Source organism: Elgaria multicarinata, chromosome 2, assembly GCF_023053635.1.
Source record: "Elgaria multicarinata webbii isolate HBS135686 ecotype San Diego chromosome 2, rElgMul1.1.pri, whole genome shotgun sequence".
In the NCBI taxonomy this organism is placed as follows: Eukaryota; Metazoa; Chordata; class Lepidosauria; order Squamata; family Anguidae; genus Elgaria; species Elgaria multicarinata.
The window spans coordinates 165,390,175-165,406,611 of NC_086172.1; the positions used below are offsets into that span (position 1 = coordinate 165,390,175).

A 16,437-nucleotide genomic window follows, 5' to 3' on the forward strand; every position below is an offset into this window, starting at 1 on the left:
ATAATCAGTCGCACACTGGGTTGACATTTTCATTGAGCTGTCTGCCACAATCCTTGGTTGGTCACCAATAGCTCAGATCCTATCAGCCTATACTTGAAGTTGGGTTTTTTCACCCCAGTATGCAAGAACTGAAGTAAATCCTTAAACAATAGAGTGTGCAAATGATTTTTGTGTCAAGAAGCTGACAATGCAATCCAATGCATGTGTACTGATGGAAAACCGATTGTGTTCAGTGGAACTTACTCCCATGTAACTGTGCATAAGAGTGTAGCCTAATTTCAATCTTGTGCCTGTTTACTTGGAACTTTGTTCAATGTATGGGGCTAACTCCAAGGTAAATGCAACCAATGGTGTAGTGGTAATTTTTCATCTGCAGGAGCTCATCATGACAGTTCCATAGTGTTTAGGAGACTCCAAAAATGTAGATTTATATATGTTTTTTGTAGGTCTTTTGTAAAGCTAATAGGCCTATTACCCATTCAAGACAGTATTCTCAAAATACTTTGCATTGCAATAGTTTGAAAAACTATATTGTTGCTGAGAAAATCCAAAGCACATAGGGAACAGAGTGGTAGCAGATGACCCTGCTAATTAAAAAATCCTGGTGCTCTGAGGCAGGTGGCTACATGAAAGAGTGCCTTTGCAGTGGTGGCATCCAATTTGTGGAATGCGCACTCCAAAGAGACTTGCCTGGTGTCTACATTATGCTGGTTTCAGTGCCAGATGACCTTTTTATTCTCCAAAGCATTTTAAGAATTGTTTTTAGTACTCTATTCAGCTGCTGGTTTTAATCTGGCTTTATGATTTTGTAATGGTTTTAGTCTTCACTGCTGTTTTTATTCTGGTGTTTTTTAAAAAACACACACACCCAACAACAACCCATTTGTACTGTACATTTTTTATGCATTATATCCCAACCAGAAGTCTTGGTTATTGGGCACTTTAAAATTACAGTAAATAAATAAATCCAACCTTGTGAGCCTAGGCTCCACTACACCAGTAACGGCAACTTAAAACTGCAATCCTGTGCATACTTAGAAGTAATCCGCATTGAATTTAATTACATTTACTCCCAGGAAAATGGGTATAGGATTGCCGGCCCTAAGGACAGACAACTAACAAAGCCCCACATTCACTGAACCAGAACTATAGTCCATGATTCATTTAAACTCTTTCCTGTGTTCAGATCCAAGCTGTTATCCAAATCACTTATTTGGAAATAAATTGTTGAAAGTTCATAGGACATCATTCAAGACAAATGGGGTCACTAGTATTGACATCCTATAAGATTGACATTAAAATCCTAAATTAGGGAGCATTCCATCACATTGTAGTCAGTGGGATATAAACATGTATTTGAGCACACTGTATATTAGTTTCAATGTAAGTACTTTGGTTTAGTAGTAGATTTTGGGAGAGGATGACTACTATATTTTCCAGATGGAGAAAAAACCAAGTTCCTGCGAAAAAACGTCTATATAAATAAAAAATGACAGTACTGCAAATTAGCTACAGTGACCTTTACAAAATTTACATGCTGGTGTTGAATTGCTCTTGCATGAATTGTCCCATTTGCAGAATCGGGGCTGTAAGAATATCATAGTCACTTCGCTGTGAATTGTTGCCCCAGCATTATGTTCCAATTTGCTAGATCTCGACAACTGCTGCACATATTGAGAAAATGTAGATTCTGTGTAATGGGGTTTTAAAAATCCAATCTTCGGGGCTGTCTCCAGCTGTGAAAATCAATTCAACTGTGCGCACAATTCATCCTTATCGTTCCCCAGCTATACATATTAAAAAAAAACCAACACAACAGTATGGTGGCGTATGATGCTGTCTAGATATGGTCATTTGACAGACATGCATTAATTGAGGTACAGGTTACTAAAAGTATACTTGATTTCTTCTCCTTTTTTGATCATTGCAATTAATAACCGTTTCACACTCTTCTCAGAGAGATCATATTGAACCTGCGCTGCTTAGATTGACAGTGAAATATAAATTTGTGATTTAAAGCAGTGAAATGTATAACAGAAAGATAATTCCTGTTTCTATGTACTTAAATAGCCAAAATTTAGCCTGTGTGATTAGCAGAAACAACGCGAGGGCGAGCACCTTAACTATGTGGCCGGTTAGCTCAGTTGGTTAGAGCGTGGTGCTAATAACGCCAAGGTCGCGGGTTCGATCCCCGTACGGGCCACAAGCGAGTATTTTGCTTCTCAAGCGAATATTTGTTACTCTATCGTACAACAAATAATCCATACAACTACGTTTATACAAGAAACAAGAAAAAATTGTGTTATATATGAATAATGGCATGTTTAAGATCCTAGCAAAAAAGGCTGGACTTAAAAATTAAATTACCCTCGCAATAACAAAACAAAAAGGAAACTTTCGCTCCACTGTTGAATAAAAAAAAAACTTGACTTTATATCTCTCTGCAGGCATCAGTAACTGCTCGCTACGGAAGCTAAGTCAAGTCAGAATTATCAAGATTTTTCAACCCCATTTCATCTCGTTGCGACCGAGTGGTGTTTTTATCTTGCCAATTAAAAAAAATATTTTTTTAAAAAGAAGATGCCTCTTCACAATGCAAAAAAAAAAGCTCCGCTTCTATAATCCATTCCTGCTTTCATTTGCATTTGCCCGAAATCCGGACTGAGTTGAGTTTGCCTTTAAGAGCTGCTGCGAAACCAAACAGCAGCGGCGCATAGGCCATAAGGCACGAATTCGAAGAGGAGGCGGGATTCCGTACAATTACAGAACGCGTTTTCAAATAATTTGTCCCATGTCGTTTTTCACCGTGATGATTTTCCTTCTCTAATGACGTATCACGGCGGTGGCGGCGACGCATTTCTATTGGTCCAGCGTGGCTGGCTTTTGAACCGCTCGCGCGTGCGCATAGTTAGGATTGGTTTGAGCAACCTCCCCCACCCCTCACACGATTACAAGATGGCGGCTTCCGAGAGGATGGAAGCTGTTGCTCAGGTCCAGGCGGCCGCTTCTTCTGAGACGCTTTTATACCGACAGCCCGAGGAGAGCCTGTCCACGCTGGTGACTGAAGTCGGCTGCAGGGAGCTAGAGGAACCGCCGGGGGTTGTGGCCGGAGAAGGCCCGAGAAAGCTGCTGGACGAGACGCCTCCTCCACCCCTTGGAAATGAGGCGGGGAGGGGTGACGCCGAGGCTGCTGTAACCTCGCAGCGGAATGGGGCTTTTCCGTCGCCAGCCCAGGACAACAACACCTTGGCGCCGCCTCCGCCTCGTCCTACCCTGGGTGAAGGCTTCAGCTTGGCGGCTTCCGCCTCGCCTTCGGGGCCCCTGCCGCCGCTGTCTAGTATCCTGCACAACGCGGCTCAGCAGCTGCAGAGCGTGGCCCAGCGGGTCGCCCTCCAGCAGGGCAAATCTGCCGCGGCGCCTGTTGCCCCCACCAGGCTCCTTCCGCCCAAGGTATAAGCCTGCCAGACTGTTTGGGGTTTTCCGTTAGATTGGAAGGGCGGGATGGGGTCATACTTAATTCAAGTAATAGCTTTATATGATTTCCTCCACTTTCCTTGGTGGTAAATAGTTGTAGGGAACAGCTCTACTCTCCTTAGTCTCCTTTGAATGCGATAGAGCAGCAGAGACTTACCATTATGTGTTGGTAATATTTGTTGTATGTACAAACATACAAGGTTACTAAGGTCCAGTGTTAGCTCCTCCTAGACCCATTAAAATGAATGGGACTTAAGTAATTCATGACTAATATAAGTGCCATTCAATGGGTCTATTCGAAGTAGGACTAACTTTGGATACAACCCACAAGCAGATGCATAAGTAGAATCAAGCAGGCACTGCTACAAGGCAGCAGTCTTCCCAGAGAACAAGTTTATGTAGTTATTATTTATTATATTTCTATCTTATTGATCCCAAGGTGGTGTACTTGATCTTCCACTCCATTCCCCCCCCCACATCAACCCTGTCAGGAAGATCAGCAATAAAAGTCACACAGTGAGCTTCATAGCCGAGTCTGGGGTAGAACTCAGGTCTCCACAGTCCTAATACAACATTCTAAGCACTACACCACACTGGCTTCCCCACATAACCCATTGATTTCATGAGTGCTTGGGCACCATATTAAGGTTGGCATTAAGTGGCAGTAAGTCCTTCACAGCACATGTGGGAACCCAGTGAATTGTCTGAGATCCGATTCTTCCCCCCGCCAAGGAAAGCTGCTCTTCTAAAGTTGCAACAGCACTGTTGGAAGAACCTGGGGAGGGAGAAAATTAGCTTGACAGTGGGAGAGAATGAGACCAAAATCTGCAGGATTTTAAAGCCTCTCCGTCACCCATCGCACCAACAACAAAGTAGGTTGAGAAGCTTGTTTAGCTGAAAATGGAAAGAAAAGGAGGCTTTCTCCTATCACTGCACCAGCTGGCAGGGCATGGAATAGACAGACCACCCTGATCTCAACTGAGCAATCCTTTAAGATTGTGCTCTTAAGGCTGCAATCTTCTGAGCACTTGAGAAGTAAGTCTTCTTCAAAATGTCATTCAAAATTGAAGAGAATCCTAACTATTCAGAATGCATCACCTAACTGTTCTCTCCACTGACAATTGCAAACTTAACTAGCAAAGTACTTGCCAAGGACAAATATCAGCTTGCAGCTAACACTATATGGCTTCTCTTCATCTCCATTTGATCCCTATTGGAAACTCATCTTTTTCATAAGGTCCTTGGCTCAATTATTATTTATTACATTTATATACCACCCCATAACAGGTTCTTTGGGCAGTTTACAAAGATTAAAAACATTAAACATTAAATTACAGTAAAAACATTAAAATAACCATTTACATAAATCACGCAAAGAATATACACAAAGACAACATATCTAAAAACAATATTGAGCAATCGCCATTCAAAACTTGATGCCCTCCAGATGCCCCTCCCATCATCCCAAGACACTGGCAGTCAATTTTTTTAGATTGTAAACTCTTGGAGACAAGGGTTGTTTCTTCGACTTACGAAACGCCATAAAATACCACGTATTTTGGTGCATTATTACTTACAAAGAACATGATAGTTCAGTTCAATGTAATGCAGGCTCCTGATTTCAGGGCACTTTATATCCATTTGTTTCCAATCAATCACCCCATATATGCTTCCTGTTATTGTCCTGCCCTTGAGACATTGAGTCACAAATCAGTAAACTGTCTTATTCTATGTGGTTCAGTGCCCCATAAGCTTGCTATTTCAAGTTGTTGTTCCTCAGGATGTTGGAACTGCTGACGCTACAGTTGCTGTCTCTGCTCTGCAAGGGCCTCTTTGCTCAGTCTCCAGAAGGACTTAAATCATGATTTTTGTGACCCCTGACACTCCATAGCTGGAGCCCATGAACACACCAGTGGAGCCCATTCACCTAAAATGGAATGCATACAATGGATACATAAACTGTGATATATAACATGAGATATGTAAAATGTGATGCATAGTGTGTGAAAACTTTGTGTTTAAACAGTCTTGCTTTTTTTCTTCTTAAAGCAATTGGAAGCTATCTGTGTTCAAGTAGAGTCTGAACAGAAAAAAGGGAAAGAAAGGTCAGCACTATCTCCTGCAACAGTTCTGTCTAAAAATGTTACCGTGGCTCAGACAGCTGTGAAGAATTCCAGGATTTTAGGACTCAATGTCATCAATCCCCAAATTATTCAGTTAAAGCCAGTTGCAGGAACTGGGTCACAGCAATTTTTCTTATGTAATTCTTCTGAACCTACAGTTCAGCTACTTCTGCAGCGCCCTTTACATCCCCTTGGACAAGTATCTGTAGGTAAGCTAACAACACATGGACTACTACACGGACAGAAAAACAAATCTGTAGCTGCAGCAGATTCTCCAAATGTTGCTCTGGTTTCAGCTTGTTCAGCAAACTCATTAATAAACCAAGAGAAGAAGCAAGAAGAGCAAAAGGTTAAAAAATCCCTCAAGGTGAAAACCCGTTCTGGACGGATTTCACGACCTCCAAAATATAAAGCTAAGGATTACAAATTCATTAAAACTGAAGACTTGGCTGACTGCCACAAGTCTGATTCTGATGACTATTCTGAGCTAAATTTGGAAGATGATGAAGGTGGTGAGGAGAAGGAAGTGTGTTCATTATTTGATCCTTTGAATTATGATCTGAGGCCAAAATTGTTTAAATGTCAACGTTGTGAAAAATCCTACATAGGAAAAGGAGGATTAGCACGGCACTATAAACTTAATCCAGACCATGGGCAGCAAGAACTTTCACCATCTTCTGTAAATGGGATGCCACTGCTGGAGTATACTGGGAAGGTAAGTGGTGAAAGTACCCATTAGACTTTTTTTTTTTACCACTACTAATTACTGCCTGTTTAATAAAAATGTATTAACAATAGAATTGGGGGAAATCCACCTATGGGCATTGTGCGAAATGTAATATATTTTTTCTTTGTAATGAACCTTCAGGGATTTAAGTGGAATCTATCTTTACAGATTATTCTGCTCATTTCCCCTCTCATTATTTCCGGTACAAGCAGCATCTCGCATCATAACCTCAGAGAAAGAGAGCTCTGTGACAGAGGCATGTATTTGAAGAACTGGGCTGTTGAAGCTGCATGCTGGTCTCTTCATTTCTCTTTTAATCCTAAAAACCCAGCAGCTCTTCAAGGCTAGAAAGGAGAATGAGAACCATTCTGTCCCTGCATTGTGAAGGGAGAACTTGCTTTGGCTGGAGGTCACTGGTGACAGATTTGGATGGTATGAGCGGAAGTCTGGTCATACAACAGCACTTGCTCTGGAGGGTCTCCCAACCCTTTGTAGCAGAATTGAAAGGTGAGCAGCAGGGGAGAGGGGAAATCACCCTCCTAGTTCTGCTGATGGAAGCAGTTCTGCTGAACTGCTTAATTGGATTCCACCATAACTATTTAATAACTAATCTAGTATAAAGGCAATTTCTTATCTGTAATGGGAACTCTAAAACCACACTATACAGACATTTTAATTATCTATACTTTGTGCAATCTTAATTGCATATGATGTTACAAGTAATTGTTACATGTAGAATGACTCAAAAGGCTTTAAAATACTTTTAGTTATTGGTCTTGATTGCTAGATATCTTTGGTAGGGTGCAAACGTTTTGCTAGTTTCCCTTGCTTTCTCCTATTCATCTACTGGAACCAGCTTGAGGTTTGTTTAGAAGTAGCAAATGAAAACTGCTGCTTGGCGGTTGCAAGGGTGGAGAAGGCTAGGAGTTCCATATCTGAGGCCTTGTCATTTGGCCTCATTGTTGCCCTAGTATCCATGCTATTTCCCATTCCACAGTATTGTTTTTATTCTACATTTCCTCAAGCGCCCATTCAGTGGCAGGGGAATAAAAAAAATCTAAATAAATAAAAAGTGGGTGGAAGCAGGCGGGGTCTGCATCAAAATATCTTAAAACAGCACCACTTAGTTTGACAGAAAACTCAACTCATGAGGCAGTGATATTGATGGCACAGTGTGGTTTGAGAAAAGGAACTTGCCATCTTACTTGTCTGGAGGTGAGTTGTGGGAAGTGTGTGTGCTTTTTTGATGGTTTTCCAGGTTCATGGACTACTGGGATACAGACTGAAAAATCAGTACATAAAGGCAACAGTTTTAAAGGACCAATATGAATTTTGTTTTAGTCTGATACATCTGCAGAAGATAGAAAGTCTGCAGAACAACAAAATACCCATTTACTCCACTCTGGTCATGGAAGACCCAAGCGACCAAGAAGGCGTGGCCGACCAAAGATGTGTAAAAGATCAAGGTATTCTGGAACGTTTAGCAGGCCTGGTCAGTTCCCTTCCAAGTCTCTTAATATGTCAGCAGAGCACCACAATGTATTTAGAAGGAAAGCTAATGTAAAAGAGGTATGATTCTTTTTCACAATTATTGATGCTTATTTGTCTAATAATGCAACTTTAGTCAGTTAATCAGCTCAAACCCTGTGATAGTCTGAAAAGGCCCCTGGAGTTTGGCAACATGCTTTTGTAAAATTATTTTTAACGTAAGTATTAAAGCACCATCTTAGAGGCATTTCCCCTCCACTTACAGGAGGGAATGTTTCTAAGCGTGCCTGCTGCAACACACACACACACACATGCATGATTATTTCAGCAAAACCTTTGGTGGTTCTTGTATAAATTTATGCAAATGTAATTTAAAACTCACACAATTAATTGACTTAATTGATCAGGTGATAGCCTTATTATTTTACCTTGGTCTGAGAATGTGCCAGCTAAGATTCTACTTGGTAACTAGCCTTTGGCATGGTAGAGAGGGTGGGGATTTGGCCCTTCTGAAAACTTGGAGTGAATTCTTAACATATTTTGCCATGGCAAAATGGTCCACTTGTGTGAGCTTTATATGTGATGGTGTACATGTGTTATACATTACTTTCTACTTCCTCAGAGTAGGAAGAATCTTGTGTGAGGTGGCTGTTTAATATATCTTTTTGGGATTTTTTTTTTACTGCAATGAGGATGAGAACTAATTTTTATTATTGGCATTTCTCAGTGTGATTTATCTGTCTTACAACAAATTGCACAGGTTTCATGCATTCTTCTTTCTCTCCTAATCTTCATGTATTTAGAGTTGGCGTTTTAGCAATGTGACTTTATGGCTTCTCTAAAGAAATTATTATGGTCTTTAATAGCTGATTCAGCAATGTCGCAATGAAGATTTCATGGAGCTGGCTGTTCCACGCTTTACAACACTTGTTACTGTATTTGATTTCCTACTGATGAAGGCAAGTTTAATGATAGACCTTGAATTCTCAAGAAGATTTATGCACATTTTGTCACCTGTAGACAATCTCCTTAAAGCTGATTCTCCCATGTTGGCATGAACAAAAAGTGGGTGATGCCAGATCAACCAGGACCATAGGGAATTACAAGAAGGAACTGAAAAAGTGAGGTGCATCACTTTCCCCACCCTGCTGTAAATAATAGTTTAAGGGGAAAGCATTATTTCTTATTTCACTCCAGCTACCCCATTAAAATTTTTCTTGCCTGAGGAACAGCAATTGCCATCTGTTCTTGACCAGTGTCTTCCCTTCAAAGACTCCAAAGCTTTCATTATGAATTCATAAGGTGTCATACACAAAACCACAGCATATAGGCAGCATTTATGCTTTTTAATTTAATGTAAGTTTATGGATCTTAGAATTCAGACTATCGTTTTGCATTTTAAAATTCTGGTGCCTACTTGGTCAGTCCCTGTGTAATATAAGAGCAACTTAAGCCAGTGGTAGTTAAGGGGACTGATACCTCTGCTCCTATAAGTACAGCCTAGTCAGTGTTGTCAAGCGATAGGAGACATAAAACATTTGTGACAGGATGGAGGACCAGTGTGGGACTTACAGCGAGAGTTTTAAAAGGTGCTTTCTGCAGTTAATCTTGGTAAGGAACCATGTGTATGATCACCTGCTCTATTTCCATGATAATGGGCTTGAATGAAGCTTGGAGCTTGTGATTTGTGAACATACTTCTATTTATTTAGCTTTTGTTTTTGAACAGGTAGGGAAAAAATGTCCAGCAAAAGTGCTCCTTCCAGATATATACCGGGAATTTGAAGAGCTACATGCTATAATAAAGAAAATGTGCCAAGACTATTTCAGCAGTCCTGAATTGAAGGAGCCTTTGGAAATAAAAGACCCCAAGGTAATATGCTGGGCAATTGCATTTGTTGTCTTTGTTAGTCAGATTCGGTCAGCCAAATTATGTATCTGTGATATCAAGCAACACACTGGCTTAAAAATAAATTTGTGTTTAATCTCTGTTTTATTATTGTTAGCTGACTTCAGCACCGGTTTTGGTGGAAAGGCAGGATATGAATTTAAATTTATAAATAAAAGAAGGAAAGTGAAGATTAATTGATAAGCAGAGATTTCTGATTAAATAGCTGTTACTTTATATTTGCTCTTCTATTCTGAATAGTATAGCTTACTGCAGGTATGGGGGAATGTGTGGCCCTCCAGATGTTGTTGAACTACAGCTCCCATCATTCCTCACAACTGGCCAGGCTGCTGAGAATCAGAATCCAACAACATCTGGAGGCCACATATTCTCCAGTCTTGCCCTGCCTCATGATTTCAAAGAAGTAAACACAACAATGATTGTTGGTATATATTTCTCCACCTACTTAAAAAAAACATTCGAAGTTTTATCTGCTGCAAGCAGAGCATTCCCGGGTGACCATTTGTGGAATAAGGAAAGCAGGTACTACTGATGTATCAATATCTCACAATATAAGTCTGGGGTCCCCATGAGCACCAGTGTGTCTGTGGATACCTTCCTTGCACCTGCTAGGCTCCCTGCTCTTAATTTGTAAAGGTGGTTTTTTTTTACGTACTGTAAAAAAAATTTTAAATTGGTTTGCTGGGATGCTGCAAAGAGTCAGCCATCTTTGTTTTTAAGAATGTCTCTGGTTCTCACATAATGTGAGAGAGATTATTAGGAAATGAAAATGGCAAGTGGCTGCAGCCCATTGCTTTGTTCTGAAGCATACCCAGCCACTTAGGAAAAATAAAAAAGTAAGCTAGGGAGGGAGAGGGAGAGAGAGAGAGATTGCTGTAATAATACTTAGGTTTTCCCTGGTATTTATTTATTTATTTATTACATTACATTTATATACCGCCCCATAGCCGAAGTGGTCCGGGCGGTTTACTGGGCAGCATTTCCCCTTGTCATTTCCATTGAGGCTTCCTAGTGAATTCTATTCCTCTGTCTTCTCTTTTATAGCTTGCTGAATCACTAGGAATTACAAAGAGTTCTTTTGCAGTACAAAAGACTCAAGCAGACTCTTCTCCTGGGTGTATTAAAACTACTGGTGGGCATGTATTTACAGAAATTTCAGGACAGAAACGAGTACCTGAGGTATGTGTGAATTTTGCCATATTAACATACAGATCTTAGCAGCATACCAACCTTTCTGGTGTTCTTTATTTTGCATGGATATGTCTTGTCTTCAGTATATGCCTCACCTGTGCCATGGCTGGGCTGAAAATTACTTACATTCTTCATCCCAAAATTTGAATTGTGTGGTGTTTACTTTGCAACATTTATTACAACTAGGTTAAAGCAAACTGTATACCTTTAGTAAATGACATTAACTTGATTCCTTTTGGATTGGCAATGTTTTGGCAGCAAAATACTGCCAAATGAGACTATGCAGCAGAATGTTTTCTGAAATGTTGTAACTTTTTAGTTTTTAATATTACTCCAAAGTTCTTAGGAAGAATTATTGTGTATCTAATTCCTATGATTTTTAATGTTTTGAATGTTCTTGTTTTTAATGGTTGGATATTTTTATTGTTCTAACTTGATGGCTTTTTAGCAGATAAAGTGGTATATAAATGTCAGTAGTAAATAATACGATATTAGAGAAATATTTATTTGATTTATTTCATTATTTACATTATTTACAATATATAGATCAGATGAGTTGATTCCCCCCCCCATTCTCTATCAATAGAGTTCAAGTGAAATGTTGCCATTTGCAAAGAAGACTAGAGTGGAAAATTTGTTGGAGAATGTGAATATCGATTACTCAAATGATAGCGGAATAAAGGAAATAAGTCCTACGTATGAAGGTGGTATTTGAGTTTTAACATCTCCATTTGATACTGAAGATAAAATGACAGGCAAATAGTTATAAAGCTGGGAGGGTAGTATAGGTCTATTACTATTGTTGAGGTTGATAGGGGTGGGTGGGGTGGGGGCAGAAAGAAGCTTCTGGTTATGTAAGAATTTCATATTTGCTACTATTTATGCTACTTTGGTGTTAGGCTGTGAAGGCATGACTGGCTACAGGTCACCCAGCAAGCTTTATTTCTCACAACAATGATCTATGTCTTTGTGACCTAATTCTATAAGCTGCTTTAAAACTTGTTTTTGCTGATGTAGTCATAATTCCTGTCCTACTGATGTGATTTTTGTACATATTCACCAGGTCGTCAACCTTTCTTCCTCCAATTTTAAACATATGACCTCTGGACTTGCAATGCCTTCATTTGGCCTGATGTAAGATGCATGATTGGAAGAATAAAAATATGCCCAAAACCTTCCTCCCTAATGCCCATAATTGGGCAAGTTACCCTGTAACAGTGTCAGCTACTTTTTGCTTCATGACTAGCCTTTGAATGTGGATAACTGGCCACAGAAGCTTAACGAAGTCACAAATGACCTCGTCATCTTCTCATGACCTTCTGCCTTCAACTAGGGAAGTCTTTGTTTAAGAGCAGGCAAAGCTGTACTTGCATCTACCATTTGAAAATGAAATGTCTTCTCTGGCACTGTGTTACTGTTCCCTGCTATGTTGCTGCATATGCTTTTTTAAAGTACATCTCTTTTCCAGGCTGCAGGGGGAAGGAGGCAGTTGTCTCGGGCCTTAAACATGGAGGCCACATCAGTACTGACAAACAGGGCTAGCTTCAGCTTGGGACTTGGCAAGATGACCCTTGTTGAGGCTACCTTATTAAGCATGCCACTTTATCTGTGCAGCTGCCACTGGTGGTGTCTCCTCTTCCTGGGCCAGCCAGTGGGCAAGATGTGGCATCTGCTGCTTGTCATTGCTGCCAGTAGAAATAATTGCTGAGAGGAAAAGGGCAGGTGAATGGTTGCTGTTCCTAGCTGCCACCTGTCCTCAGCCTACTTTTAGTCATTGTGGGTTGTTGGCTTGCAGAAGTGTGCCACAATAATAGTTAGGAGCTACCATTGACTCTCTCTTCTACCCTCCCCCATGGCCACCTTCCCTTTGAAAGGGAAGAAGGGGAAGAGCTGCCACCACATCACAGTGCAGATGAGGGAGAGGAGCCCAGAGAGAGCCTGCTGTGAGATAGGTTAGGTGTGAGTAGTAAGCTGCCTTGTGGCCTCAAGAGCTACCTAACACTGGACATAGCATCAGCCTGAGCAAACTGCATTTGAAAGCTGCTTCAGTTTCAAAGCAATTTGCAGTGTGGTATCAGGGAGGCTTGTTTGAGAAACACAAGCTCAGGCATGCAAAACTAGCTGCATCATTCTGTAGATTTCTAGGATGGCAGTGGAATGTGATATAACCAGTTGTAACTCAAGTATCTATTTTTATACTAGTTCTAAAACAAAGTAGAAAATTAGTGGTTAATCTTGCCTATCCAGGTATTGAAGATTGAGCCCACATTGTAGCTCTCGCTCCCTATCTACAGGTCCTTACACTGCTAAAAAGCCATTCCTAAAAAACTAGGGACCTTCCAGAGCAGGATTCAGTGTAGTACTGAATTGATCACCGCCCTCTCCCTCTTACATGCACATAAGCACTTTCTGCTTCTGCAGTATGACATAGATACTTTCCACTTCATAGACTTGAAACTAAGCTGGAGATGTACTGAAAGCTACTCAGTGAGGCCATGTTGTGATGGAGCTCAAGCCCAAGGCTGTTCTGTTCCATGACAGGTGTACATTAAGTGTTCAATGCAGCATTGCTGGCCAGCATGTTTTTCATGTGTTGCCAGATTAGAAGCTTTGGTAGACATAAATTTGTCCTACAATATTATTTAATGCTTAGTTTCAGAGTTAAACAGTTTTAAAACAAATCGTATGTGGATAATGATGCCAATGTCATTTAGGCATGTTTTGTAACAAAAATACATTCCAGTTTGCCTGCTATTAAAGATACATGTAAATTGTGGTTTTTTTGTTCATTTGAATTAATGTTTTATTCTAGAGTGCAGCTGTGCAGCAAATACTTGCTGTGGAAATATAATATGGGGAAAGGAGCAACATGAATCTCTTGAAATAGAAGTGGCAAATGATAGACTAGCTCTGGATTTACACAATTGCACACAAGTGAGTCTTGAGAGCTTGCAAACTTCAAGTACAGCAGACTGCCTAACCTCACAAGGTGAAACATTGTCAACTATTGGCGAAGGAAGTTTACAAGAAGAGCTCATACAAGGAAACTTAAGTTGGAATACAGCAAAATGAATCTTGAGTTCTATAAACCCCTAGCTTCGGAAAAATGTTGTCAGAATCCTACCTGGTCAGAGCATGAAGAAAATGATGGTGAAAAACGTCAAGATCAGGGAAAAGAAAATAACTTGACAAAACTGTTGAACACCCTAAGAGTTCTTGAGTGACACAAAATCTTCTCCAACACTATGGGAATAGGTCAGACATTTGGGTCTCAGCTGGAGAGCTTTTCATATAAAAGCTTAGAAAAATCTTTGCCGGTCCATTAAAAAGTGATTGAATTTATTTGTGGGATAGAATAGTATACTGGACAATGAAAACTGGAGATTGTGGTTAATGGGGGAAATAGTAATGTTTGGGATTATGGATGAGTGTCAGGAATTCTAATGTAGGGACACAAAATCATTCAGCTTCGCCTCAACCTGGTGTTGCTATCCTGTTGTCTCTCAAACTGAATTGTAACATAAAAAAAATTGATGGTACTATTTTAGAGATCCATACATGTTCTTTGGAAATTGTATCACTTAGCAGTACTGCAAGCTCATAATGAAAGTAAAGATAATATGCTTAGTGAAATTAAGCCACTTATAAGAACATGTATAGAGGCATTCTTTAAAAGACTTCTTGAAATGTTTTTCTTACTCAGTGTTAATTTATTATTACTTCTGTTAGCTTGGCTGTAATTAGTATTACAGCTAACAATTTTGAAGAGTAAGTATGGAAGTTGGAACAAAATTCCTAATAACCTGCACTGTTTACCAAATTGTCCCTTAGGATGAATTTATTAGCCAAATACGTTGCACTACATTTTGACTAAGTAAACTATTAGATAGAGAGCTATCTGGATTTTTCTATTGGATATTTTTAATGTTAACTTTTCATCTGTAAAATCCTTGTTAAGTTTAAAGAATAGTGTTCTATAAATACCTGTGTTTCCACAAATTAGTAGTAATGGCCTTCAATTTGAAAAATGCACTTTTGGAGAGAATAAAGTATCTTTGAGCCATTTTCTGAAATGGAAGGATAGGCAGGTTGGCTTTAAGGTGCTACACATACGATCTGTTCCCATAAAATGACAGGAAATTAAGGGTTAATTAAATATTCCAGGTTGTATGTCACCCACAAACTGCTTCCATTTTGTGTAATCAACAGCTAAACAGACCAATCAAAGGTTGTTGTTGCATTTCATGAGAACCTGGACACCTTGGTTTGTTCATGGGTTAAACAACCCAAAGTTAACTTAACAACTAATTGTACGTTAACTTTGGGTTGGTTTGCATGTTATACAACAGCCTGCAATCTGGGTGATAGGAGGTTGCATATGTAACGTGGAAATGGGATACAACCCCAGCAAACTGTAGGTTAATTAACCCACTGTTGCTGCTGCTATGTGCAAACCATATCATGTAGCCCTTGACATCTTGGTTTGCCTTGGTCATTTTAAGGCTTTGAACACAGCAAATGTTCAAAGATGGTAAACACAGACTTCAGATGGAGCTGTATTAGCCAGTTATGAGTGGTTTATTTAAACATGAATTAAATTTAATGTGTAAGACATTCACAAATGGCTTGTTCAAAGCCAGCTTCAAATTTAGTTTCCCATTTTAGGGGATGGATGTACCCTATTCTTACTTGTAAATGTAAATTATGATGTTTACACCCAACCGTAACTTGCTGTTCTATGACCTTTGCCAGTTTGTGGTAGCTTTATTCTGTTGTGCTTGGAAGTAGAGACATCTACCAAAAATGTGTGGCCTCAAAAAATCCCAACAGATGAATCCAACAACCACCCTACAGCACCTGTTTCAATGTGGTGGTTCAGCTGATGAAAGCTGCAGGGAGTCAATACAATTGAAATCATTTGGATTGACTTCTGGTTATACATGTATAGGATTATGTTATTAAAGAACAATAACAGCAGTTCTAGAAAAGTATGTGGCTGTGGGCCAAACCTGAGCAAGAATTGTAGCATTTGCTTACTGGGTGCAAGTGTATAGTTATCCAATATCCACAAGTGCCTTAAAAAGAAAATAGTTCTAGCAGCTCCGTTGCTGAAAAAGGATTTCTTCTCCTGTGTGGACTATTTGTAGAACTTTGTTCCTCCTGTCTCTTTCTCTCTGTCTTGTGCAGCTTACATGTCCATCTCCTGCTCCAGCTGGATTTCAGCAGGAGCTGCTTATTTTTCTTGGGTACCACTATGCCTGTTGAACATGTGCCTTGAAAACATACAATGTGTTAAATGAGTAGCCTATTAAAATGAGAAATTCTGATTCTTCTCTTTAATTTTGGGGCACTTGCTGGCTTTCTCATTTTGCCCTCAAGAATAACCACCCATTTCTTGTTTACACTGTAGGAGTCACTTATTGGTATAGTGACATGACACTAGTAAGGTCTGTACTTTCTATCATTTGGGTCTGATTACTTGCCAAGTGGCAGTAGCATGGAAGACAGTAGCACCTGCAAGCATGT

General features: G+C 39.9%; 1 protein-coding gene and 1 non-coding gene across 2 annotated transcripts; both read left to right on the forward strand.

The window, feature by feature from the left end:
- Positions 1-2,129: 2,129 nt before the first annotated feature.
- On the forward strand, positions 2,130-2,203 carry TRNAI-AAU (transfer RNA isoleucine (anticodon AAU)). The gene has a single exon. It is a non-coding gene; the product is annotated as a tRNA-Ile (tRNA).
- Positions 2,204-2,955: 752 nt separating this feature from the next.
- Positions 2,956-16,262, forward strand: ZNF839 (zinc finger protein 839). The gene is made up of 8 exons (XM_063118491.1): positions 2,956-3,450; positions 5,524-6,312; positions 7,666-7,893; positions 8,679-8,775; positions 9,545-9,684; positions 10,765-10,899; positions 11,498-11,615; positions 13,724-16,262. The coding sequence occupies exons 1-8, from the start codon at positions 2,956-2,958 to the stop codon at positions 13,981-13,983; spliced, it is 2,262 nt and encodes a 753-aa protein (XP_062974561.1). The 3' UTR covers positions 13,984-16,262.
- Positions 16,263-16,437: the final 175 nt, after the last annotated feature.